Source organism: Cebidichthys violaceus, unplaced genomic scaffold, assembly GCF_023349555.1.
Source record: "Cebidichthys violaceus isolate CVI_PGR_0920_01 unplaced genomic scaffold, fCebVio1.0.p SCAF_5, whole genome shotgun sequence".
NCBI classification, from domain to species: domain Eukaryota; kingdom Metazoa; phylum Chordata; class Actinopteri; order Perciformes; family Stichaeidae; genus Cebidichthys; species Cebidichthys violaceus.
Genome location: NW_027176705.1, coordinates 16766191 through 16778394, shown reverse-complemented (window position 1 = coordinate 16778394; position 12204 = coordinate 16766191). Strand labels below are relative to the sequence as shown.

At 38.5% G+C, this 12204-nt stretch overlaps 1 protein-coding gene across 1 annotated transcript in view; it reads right to left on the bottom strand.

The window, feature by feature from the left end:
• Nucleotides 1-12204, bottom strand: part of cep89 (centrosomal protein 89) — a 58643-nt gene that overhangs the window by 35409 nt on the left and 11030 nt on the right. Inside the window, exons 12-16 of the mRNA XM_068731086.1 lie at nucleotides 11949-12064; nucleotides 11337-11517; nucleotides 10559-10726; nucleotides 8991-9132; nucleotides 5708-5797 (exon numbers count right to left, since the gene is read on the bottom strand). Coding sequence (XP_068587187.1) covers nucleotides 5708-5797; nucleotides 8991-9132; nucleotides 10559-10726; nucleotides 11337-11517; nucleotides 11949-12064 — 697 coding nt within the window. The remainder of the gene's footprint in view (nucleotides 1-5707; nucleotides 5798-8990; nucleotides 9133-10558; nucleotides 10727-11336; nucleotides 11518-11948; nucleotides 12065-12204) is intronic.

The following is a 12204-nucleotide window of genomic DNA, read 5'->3' as shown; positions in this document are numbered from 1 at the left end:
AGAGCTAGAGCTGGTTATAAAGGTTTTAGCTGGTCACTAAAAAAGACAGCTGGGATTTCGTAGCATTTCAGGTTGGTGTGAAATGTGAGAGCCAGAACTTTGCAATGAACATTCTCATCTGCTGCTGTGAGAAAGAGTTCAGCCACCCCTATGAGCTGCAGTGGACTACAAAAGGAACTGTGCTGTGGAAAATCTGACTGAAGCAGATAAATAGGTAAGGAATATAATCATGGAGCTTTAAAATGGAACACTTGTGAAAATGCGCAACCATTATGTTGTGGACTTTTATTGTCATTTAAACGGAGTGGCCTCCATCAACCCATTAGAGTTGTGTTTATTTAAGGTCATCAAATCTGATGGGAAGATGCTGCATCCGGCGCTTCAAAACAAACCAAAATTGTTTGGTTGAAATTACATACATTTTGTTTTTGCACAGCAGCGCATACATGGATATTTTCCCATTCTGGAAATTTGACTGGTTAACGGTTGCTAAACTCCACTACCATATGAGGCAGATGTATGAATGACTAGTTTTGACTTAGCTAGTACGTGGAAAAAAACTATTTTTCCTTTTTAGGACATTTACAGCCTTCATGTCCTGTGGAATTAATAGATAATCCCAATAATGTGCTTGTTTTAGTGTGTTCCTCTGATGAGGAAAACTCAGATTTTAGACAAAAGTGAAGGGCCAGATCCCATTTTAAATGGGACAATATAGTATACAATTAAGATATCAGTATAATCATATACAAGCAAAAGAAGGCAGAGGATCAAAGAATGACAAGATTTTTTTTTAAAATCACAATTTCCTCCTCACCATGTCTGTAAATGATTACCCAAAAAATGACACACTAATCAATAATGGCAATAATCTTCAGGCGTTAGTTTATAATAAAGGCACGTCACTTCCTGACGTTGCATTACTTGTTTATTGTGTTGCAGCAAATCTATGACAGTAAATCTAACTAAAGTGGATGGAGTCTCTGTCTGTCTGTCCTTCAATTTTCTCGTCAACTGTTTATCAGATTGACTTCAAAGATGGTGGGTGATTAGATGAGGACTCAAGGAAGTGCAGTGTTGAGTGTGAAGTATTTTGGATTAATGGTTCTCAAAAAAGCTGCAAGCAGGAAGAGCAGAGGCCATGCAATCGGCAATTTTCGAAAAGGAACATTTTGAAGGGGCACTGCAATAGTGGTTTAGAATTTATGTTAAAAACAATTCCTGTGTTATTTACAGCTCCAGTATAACCACTGCAGCACCTTGAAGAAGAAGTATCGTTAAGTGTTCTTCTTTGTTAATATCTTGTTCAGCTGGCAGGGAATAAGGGAGTAGTCTAAGGAAATAGTGCCTGTTAACACTTTTTTAACAAGCTCTAGCCGACACAATTAGTTAAATCGATCAAAGGAAGTGGAGGAATCGTTAATTTCTTCAATTAATCACAAACACTAAAGATGAGGACGTTTACTAGAGCACAGTGGTGGAAAGAGTACTCAGATCTTTTATTAAAAGCAAAAGTAGTAAAACCACAGGGAACAAATGTCAGCCTATATCAGCCTATGTTAAAAAAAGAAAGATTGATACAGAGTGTAGAGTTTTAACAAAACATGGACTTTAAAGTATTTCTTTACTGAAGTCAAAGGTAAAGCCGTGTGCTTAGTTTGTGCTGCAGTGTTGAAGGATTACAATTTGAATTGTCATTACGAGAGGAAACACGCGGAGAAATACGAAACCTTGACTGATGGTAGGTACGGACCTCTGAGGCTTTGCTAGCTAAGCTGCAAAAGCAACAAGGCCTTTTTACCAAGCTTCACACATCCAGGGATGGAGCAGCCAAGACCAGCTTTGTGATATCCTACAAAATTTCAAAAAACAGTAAGCCATTCTCTGATGGGTAGTTTATCAAAGAGTGTTTGGTGGACTCTGCTGTGCTACTTATGCCCTGAGAAAAAAAGAAGCATTTCAGAATGTGCCACTCTCCAGGCGCGCTGTAACGAGGAGGATCGAGGACATTGCGGGAAATCTGGAGCTTCAGCTGCAAAAAACCCCAGAGAATTTCGAATTGTTCTCCTTGGCTCTGGACGAGAGCTGCGACAAAGTTGAATAAAATAGAAACACTCAAGTAAAGTACCTTGAATTTGTACTTGAGTACAGCACTTAAGCAAATATACTTAGTTACATTCCACCAATGACCATAACATTTACTCTTACCACTCACAGCTTATCAAAACTATACAATTTACTGCTTTTTATAAAGAGGTGGAATAATATTGAGCAGGATTGACTTCAGTCTATTGGTCCGGCCCTCCACAACAGTCCCTGTTTCTCATGTGGCCCCTTGGGAAGAATAATTGCTCACCCCTGCCCGAGACGGTCTGAGGTCCAACCACCACAGTCTCACAAAATCCTGTAGGAAACACTGAATGAAATATAAAATGAGGAAGGGAATAATTTCCTTCTACACATTTAACATGTATAGCTCTTCTCTTTCAACGGTCTAATTACTGCCAATAGAAATCACATCCACAGAAACACATCTTTTTCTCTCTGGGCTGTTGCTATAGAGACACAAATAAAATTGTCAGACCCACTGAGATGTTTTTCCCTGATGTGGCTTGAATGACAAGAGCTGCTGACAGCTGGAACACAGAGCACTGGCCCTAGAGCAAGGCACTAACACTGCCAGACTAATGCCATGTTCACACTTGGCATGACAAACAAACCAATAATGACAGGATGTACCAATTGGTATTGCAGCACAACTGTCATCACAGCGCTAAGATTCAAACTAAGATGGCATTTAGGCAGATGTGGAAAAGGTTGCCATGGTGATTTGCTGGAATAGTCTGGAAAGAGATGGAATGCAGTTTTTGTTACAGAAATGATAACAATCGGTTATCCATTCTTTTTCTGTCCACAATCAGTCATGATGACCACATATAGTGTCTATTACAGCCTCATACACCTAAAAAACATCCAAGTTCATTAGCACATATCAGAAATTGATCATTTTTTAATGAATAAATAAAGGCAATATTAAACCGACAAACAAGTGTTGTAACAAATCTTGAAATTCTTTTCTTATTTATACTATAGCTATGGCAGGTCTGAACAAAGTGGCGACAGACAAAAAGTAGACAATTCAAATTAGAAATCAATTAAGTTATTGGTTGCTGTGGTGAAGCCTGACCAGAGTGGCTTCAACAAAAAGGTGTTTTATTTACAAAAGTGCCCTGCTACACGTGTAACCAAACATATATAGAAACAAAACAAACAAACTGTTAACTTAGCTTAACTGAATAAACGCAACTCTTCATAAAATAACTTAATCACGTGCACACAGCTACACACTGATGTTCCTTTCTCCCCTTGTACAGTCAAAGTCATCTCCTTATATAGAGCCTTCCATCAGTAGGCTTTAGCTCCTACCATGAGTAGAGGTGACAACACTTACTGACTCCAATAATTAATTAATAGACACAAGAAGTGACGTGCGGTGAGGTTCGTGGCTGGTGAGGCACTGACACTACATAAGTCAGATTTACAAATATATGAACCCAATAGAGTAGCTTCAATCACCATTCAATTGGCAGCTTGCACATTGACTACTGGTTGTTTTTCATATCAGCGTTATTTACTTACACACACACACACACACACACACACACACACACACACACACACACACACACACACACACACACACACACACACACACACACACACACACACATAGGTAAGGTACATATTTGATTCCACCGGGAGCGTGTGCGCCGCGATCTGCCCCACCGATCTGCCCCACCGGGAGCGTTTCAGAAGTGGAGCGCTTGCCACCCGCAAAAATCGTGAGATTCCGCGATAATCTGCGTAACAACCACGGATGTATAAAGAGAACAACAAACACATTAAAGGTTACTTTACCTGTCCGACGTTGAATTGCTGTTAATGTGTTCATATTTCCTTGTTTTTTGAGACATTTTTAAGCTTGGATATATAATCTTACATTCTTGTGGTCAAAGCAAAATATAAGAAGAAGAGAAGTGTAGAAGAAGAGTAACGACAGAACAAGCATAAACCCGACCCGTGGGCTCTCGCACGCCCCCTTCTTTGAGGCAGAGGTACTGTTTGCCCCTCTGTGCTTTTTCACTGCGGTTTCTGTCAGATCAGCAACACTAAATATGTTCTATACATACGTGAAATACATTACCTATTCTATGGAAAGAAAGGACATATAATAAAAGTGTCTACAAATATTACAGTGGTGACAAACAATGAGAAAGCAAAAGGCACGCGCTCAACCCAGTTAGTGAGGGATTGCGCAATCTGAGGCGAGGCACAGCTCGTCGCTGCCTCACCTCACGTGTCTCCTCTGTTTGAACAGGACATGCGCTAATTCAGCAATTTTGATTATAAAAATGCTTGAAATGATTGGAATCATACATACATTACATTTATAGCACAGATCAGTAGAGAAATATTAATATTTACTTTATTTTAGCATTATTTGTTTTTTACTTGTCATGATGACAGGTGAGGCTCTGCCTCCTCTGACCGCATGTCCCTGGACACAAGCTATAACTTACAGCACCCCTTTAGGTAGACAACAGTTGTATATTGTTTACAATTTGCTATACACTCACACCAATGTAAAACAGATCATAACTAACCCACAAACATATCTATAGATATTCTATTTCCCCCTGTACTTGGTCTGACCCTCTGACATCACTGCTGACATCATCCAGAGTATAAATAGAGGAAATGATCGGGTGCCTCCTCCTTTAACCTCTAGAACACATGGTGGGTATGGTGAGTAACAAAGCAACTCATGAAATGCAAACTAAATCAGTAAAGTTTAGTGTAATATGGGAAAATGGTGTGTTCTCACCCACTTTGTCACAGTTGCATTTGAAGCAGGAAGTTTAACATCCAATCACAGTAATTATCAGACAATACACATTTAGTGATATCCCCACAGTTGTGGTCTTGACCGGTTTTGGAGTAAAATCCAGAGTCTCTTTGTCTGAGACCGAGACGTGACAAAGTAAAAGCACGGCCAATTCCAAAACGAGACTTGGACCTTCAGAAAGGGTTCTTGAGACTGGTCTCGAGTACTACGACACCGGTATCAGCAGCAGACATCAGAAAGTAATGAGCAGCAGGAGTAACATCATTGCCACGGATATAAGCAAGTAAGCACCATAGCTACTAGCGGGAGCAGTGTCACAGAGATACTCAAGAGATCAATGGGCCAAAGTCAAAGAGACCGGCACACACAGCAACACTGTCATTGCTGGTGTACTCTTCACATTTCACATGCTGACTGTGCGCTGTTGATTCTACAATTTATTAAAGATAAGAAAATGAAGAGCTAGAAAGTCATTGAATTCAGCTTGAGCAAGTGTTTGTCAATTTATGCATTCTGAATAGTGGAGACAGATAGTACATGGACTATCAAGTGCAGTGGAGTGGGCTGATCAATAGAAAATAAATTGGAGTGTTATCTTGGACACAATTGACTTCAGATAAAATGTTGCGTTTAAGTGTGGACTGTTGAGGCACCCGCTGAGCCAAAGTTGTAGCCTCACATGCTACTCTGGCATCAGGGGTTAAGATGAGATTAACCTGCCCGCCATGCAGCAGGGTAGTTTCGGGGCTTAGGTCAGTGACAACGGTTGTAGTGCGAAAGTGACGTTTTGAATGAACTTACTTTGACTTCTTCCTGTAGTTTTCCGAATCGTATTGTGCCATTCAAGATCCTGCTGACAAATCCCTGCTTTTCCTGCTGAAGAACTGAAGCCTGGGGAGGTAGAGAAGGAAGACAGGGGGTTACTGATCTAAGAGAGGAACACAGAGGGGGGAGGTGGAACACACAGTTGGATGAAAGAAGTAAGGGATTATGGGAGAGATGATAAAAGGAAAAGAAGGAAAGACTGTTGAAACTGTTGCCAATTAACAGTAGTCCTGTGTGAGGTAAAAACACTGCCACAAAATATTTGTTTTCAGTTCAATATAACCAGTCAAAGGTTTCAGGTGTGCAGAAAAATAAGAAGGAAAAGGATACAAATAATAACAGCATCAAAACAATGGTGCAATATCTGTTAGCCTACAAAACACAGCTAGTGCTGCGCTAATGCAGCAAAAAATGTATTTAACTCCAGCTTGTGCTGTAAAATGAAAGTAATTTACAGCGAATTGATTGCATTGCAGCTAAAAAGTCCCAAATTCACCCCATTAAGCATGACATGAGCTTCTACTGTTTACTGCCTCTAAGGTCAGTACAGGTATGTTGTTTTAAGTTGTAATCAAGAAGGAAAAAAAGCTGCTTCCAAAGTACATTTTTTTGGAGTGTAATTTGAATAAGAGAGCATGTTTATTTTCTGCATATCTACACTTTTATTTGTTTCTCAGCTTGGACAAATTCATCCAAAATAACAATAAATAAGTCTTTTTGAAACAGTTCCTTAATCGAAAATGAAAGATGTTTTGTATTGTGCCTAGAACACCAGATAGTGTTTTGGATATTAACATATATGCAGTAAACCTTGAAGGTCACAGCCAGACATTGAAGGCAACTACAATTGTACTTCAATGGAAGAGCTAATCTTCTTTAAATCTGCTCCTATAGAACAATTCCTACTACCAGCCACAACACAGCACATAACCAGTAATAGTTTTACTGTGCGCATGCATAGACACACACATTAATTAGTCATTGTGTTCTCTTCCTGACAAATTGGTTCTTGTTAGCTTTAGACCCGCTACCTCTAATATGGTGTCAGTGTGACCTTCCACACATGATGGGCTCTGGCTTTTCCTCTAGAAAGCCAGCTACGACAGTCCCTGAATCTATTAACATTTACCAGAAAAACTTTCTCAGTTCCTCTGCCACACACTCAGCCAACTGAGCCAAGTTCTATTTGTTTCAGATTAGCTTTATTTTTTTGTTTTGACATGGCTCTGACCATAATATTCTATTCTACCAACATTGCAGAGCAACCCCTCTACCATGTTAAAATTATCACCAAAAAAAAGACTACTTCAGTTAAGTATTAAGGCCCTGAAAGAACAAAAAGTCATTAATAGAATAAGAGTCTTTTGTTAATCAATACAATGCTCCACAGTGAGAAAATGACATGTTCTTCAAAAATATTTTTCTTGCTGAAAAATCAAAATCACTAACTAGAAAAGTGCACTAAGTAGAGATGATGTCAGATGTCAGCCAAAACAAAGGACGTGTGATCCGATTGTCCACATCTTTTCTTGACATTCTGACGTGATGACACAGGACGCCATTTTTAGCTCACCTAAATGGTTATCAATTACAAGCACTATCTATTTCAAGCACCTTAAGTACATTCTGTGGAATGTTTAATCAGTCACACTTATCATATTCCCTGCCCTTTTCTGCATCTCACAGCTGTGCTGACATGGAGACTGCACCTCAGGTGGCAAGGAAACTGCCGAGTTTGATAAATGACAAATACACAACTTCTGGCACCAAAAACAAAAGGTTCCCGAAATCTGCCCTCTGACTTTTCTGCCTCTGCTGACCAACTGCCATCAGCAACATGCTGCAAGGCTGCTCCGTATTACTCAATAGCCTAAATGGAGTAATACAGCATGAGTTGCTATTTGTCAATATGGACTACTGCAACAAATAAAATAAAAAATAAAATAGTACAGTAGAATATAGAATGGGATATAAAGTGAAATCACTACTTCTTAACGTTATGTTCAATATCCCATACTACATTGTCAAAATGTTTCATTCCAGTATGTACGTTATTATATATATATCTATATATCTATATAGATATATATCTATATATCTATATAGATATATATCTATATATCTATATAGATATATATCTATATATCTATATAGATATATATCTATATAGATATATATAGATATATATCTATATAGATATATATAGATATATATCTATATAGATATATATAGATATATATCTATATATCTATATAGATATATATAGATCTATATCTATATATCTATATATAGATATAGATATAGATATATATCTATATATAGATATAGATATATATCTATATATATCTATATATATAGATATATATCTATATATATATATCTATATCTATATCTATATCTATATATATATATATATATATATATATCATCATTTAATCATATGTGTACACTGTTACAGTAGATTATATCATACCACTCTTGCATACACTATATTTTGCTGACTTTGCGTTTACTAATCACACCACTATGTCACTTACCTTTAGACAATACTGCACTATTAGTTACAAGTACAACACTGGGTACTGTATGTGTACTACTTGCCTTGCAATTTTGAATTTTTTTAATCTATATTGTTATTTTTACTTTTCTTTTTGTATCTGTACTGAATTTCCCCTCTGGGGATCAATACAGTCTTGTATTAAATTGGTGCAAAAATAAATTTGCTTTTCGATTTTTTTAAATTGTTTTCAAAGCTATAATAGTGAAGCTATACTAATTGTAGTAATTAGTCAGTTTTTGTACAGAACAAATTATCTGTGTGTCTCAGTCCTGGCTGTCGTTCTGACAACAATTTAGCCTTTGGGGGCAAATACATTTCTGAGGTTCAGGTTTTTTAAAAGGCTAATAAAGCAGAAATCATCGTCAGATGATGGCGGATGGGTTATCATTGATTGTTTACCTGCTTGCAACCATAACTCTCTCAAACATGATTGTAGTCCGAGTAGTATTGACCAAGCGGAAACCAGAACGCTTCTGATAAAATCTTGTTCCATTGCATTCATATGCAGCTATCTGTTTAAAGAGAGTGTCAAAAGCTCAATGTGTACTCCAGTTTTACTGCAGTCATAGAGGTGTCACTTGCACCTGTATGTACATACATTGTCTCACTAGGGTGCCAGTAGTGCTGCTACTCCACGTGAATCATGTGTACCATGTGATGTACAAATTCTGTCAACATTATCAGTAGCATTGGTAGTACCATTTGTAATAGTTGGTCTCTCTCCAGGGAAATGTGCTCAGCCACAGAAACGACAGCTCCCATGTAATGCCGAGTGTTTTCCTCTTTCAACACGCACTCTTCCTTCTGTCTCTTCAATACACTCATCCTCCTCTCAGCTTTCCTGGATGATGGAGAGACGGGAGAAAAGAAGATAATAAAACAGAATTCAAGAAAATAGATGGTGGCGGGGACGACGACAATGAGACAAAGGAAAAAGAGGATGACAAAAAATAGGAGGACGAATAAAGCGGAGAAGGGAAGAGATTTAGAGAAGAATGCAGGAGAGTAAAATGTCTCAGGGGTTAAGGGAAAGAAACAGGGCAGATGGAACGGTTGAAAACAGGGAATACAAACTGGATGATATCTTGAGACCCTGCCTTTATGATGCGAGCAGGGTGAAAACATCAAACAATCAAACACCTTCTGACAATCTTCACACTTCGGAATGAGAAAGTCCACTTTAATCTCAGCTCAGTTCTGCAGGGACCAGAGGGAAGTGGCAGAGACCAGAACACATTTTAAAACAGCTGTAATCCCTGACCAAAATAAATTAAGTACTGTCGGAAAATAACCTGATGTGAACTATGGTAAGATGCGAACTGTTGAAAAGTCACTCTGGCAACTTTAGCTTATACCTGTACAGACTGTTAAATAACTCTTGCAATAAGACATCATTTTGATTGTACTTTTTGGGTAGAGGGGGGCATATTTTTTTATAACACGAGACAGAACACTGGACAAAAAATAAACTGGGAGTACTAATTGGTGGTTTGATGAAGTGGTTGGCGATTTGATTTAAGGAGGACTTCATGTTTTTTTCTATTTTTTTCTTTTTTAGATCAATTAAACTCTCTGGGTCACACTTGATTCAATTCTTATTAGCCAAAATGGTATAACCATTATAGGCCCTGCAAACCCAAACAGGTATTTTATTTTATTTTATTCCAGCTGACTGCACCTCTGTCGAGGATAAAGTCGAGCAGAGCTATGCTGAAAATGATGTGAGGTCACTAAACTTGTGTACTAATAAGAATAATTGAGGTGTAAGCTTTCTAATATGTGGAACAAAATCAACAAGAGATGGAAGGAGATGTCTATCAAACAGTTTGTACATGACCGCACAATCCTGAGGCCCTAATCTAGCAAAATAATGTGTGGGTGGACAATGGGTGTGAAGAAGCTTTAAATAATCACATTCTTCTATGTTCTATGTTTGTATAATAACTATTATAAACAGCCCCTTAACAATCTTAGAAGACTTTCTAAGTCAATTTTGTCATTCACTTTTAAACAGGTGTATTGCATTGCGTTGATTTGGGCCAAACGCTTTTTTTAAACAGCAGATTATAATATATGCCAATGATATTAGCTGGACTAGTATTGACTGCACATCGTAGTCTCATCAACAGTATTAGTAGTAATGGCAGTATTACCAATAAAGAGTCAAATATTTCTTTGAGGAGACGTGATGGAATTGTGGCTGACCGGCATGTCATAGGCTTCATGTGTAAGATGATATCAGACAAAGAAAGAAGTATATTTAGTACCTGTTGGCTTGTTTGGTGAGATCCTGCTCAGCCTCCATTCTCTTTATATCAGCAGTCAGGTTGGCCTTGTCCAGAGCCAGACTCCTATTCTCCTCTTGCAGGCTGGACCATCTGAGAAGTAGCTCATCCATCTCACTCTTATTCCTACTCTCCTGCTGCTCCAATTGTCTGAGAGCCACGAGAAGTTTGCACAGCACATTACAACAAAACATCTGGGCCTTGGTGAACACTTTTCAACAAAGAATATTCCATCACTACAAAATGCACAAACCTACATAGAGTTTTACTACTACTTGTTTTGATTACTTTCCCACCTCTATCAAATATAACTAAAGTAATTACAGCTAGGATTCTGTACGACATTCGTCACATCCCAGTGCCCCTGTCTACTGCAATTAACAATGCAATGCTTCAGGTGCTACTCTTGTTTGTTTGTTTGTCTTGTTCTGTCTTCTACAAATCAATTTTAAACTGAGTAAATAATAAACTGAACTAAAACTGAAGTCGAAGACGACGAGAAGCTCTGGCATGTGGCCTTTTGGACAATATCAAGGACACTGTACACTCTTTCCTAACATACAGCGAACGAGAGTGTGTGCCACAATGTCGCAGTGTGTCTAATATAAACTACTCAGTAGTTATATTCTTGTCTTTCTTGTTCTTACTTCGCAAAAGAACTGTGTCGCAGTTAAGAAGAAGAACTGTGTTTGATACCGATCTGTTTAATTCATCTTAAAAAGAAAGAAATGTTTGATAAAATGAGACATTGTAGCCGTACCGTCTAAGTTTCCCAGCTATGTTGCAGTGTTCGTCCCATGTGATGGCATCCTTGAGACGGGCCTGCAGCACTTGTACATCCCTTCCATTTTTCTGCAACTCTCTCCTGCTCTCTTCCAGGTCCTCCTGCAAACGCTGCTTTTCTGCTTCCAACAACATCAGTTGCTTAGACACCTTGGACACTGCAAAGTGAGGGAGGGGAAGTAGAATTCTGCTTGTTTATGCGGTACACAGATTACATTAATAATTAAATATGCTGGACAGCCTCCTTTTCAACGTTAAAAAAAACAAAATCAGCGGTTCATGTTCTATTCCTAAAGTGGCATTTCAAGGCAAACTGCTGTGTCACATTTTAAGATATAAAGTAACCATTAAACACATAAAATACTGAAGAATTGTAACTGAAATCGGATTGGAACTTCTTCACCAAACTATTTCTTGTTATTTTTTTGCATCATCATTGTTATACTGTTGAAAAACACAAAATCTGCTGTGGGCTACAGATTTGTAGAGCTGTGTGTTCACACTGTGCTACTCTGTATCTTCCATCTGGTGCGCTCGGAGACACCAACACAGTCGCCAAGGATGTAAAGCTTTGAGGTTGGCGCTGTACCTTCAGAATGGTGTCTGCTGTGGCTGGCCTTGGACTTAACGTGCTGAGCCTCGAGCTGATCAATCAGAACCTGGTTCTCCTGCAATACCAGGAGGGCCTGTTGTTGTAGCTGATGACTGAAGGGAGGGGGGGGAGAGGGAGAAAGAGAGAGAGAAAAATAGCACAAAGCTGCTATAATATGGCACCATGAATAATCACAAGCTTGTCTTAATGGTACTGAATAGAGTGTACCTTTTTGGAAATATAATCACTTTTA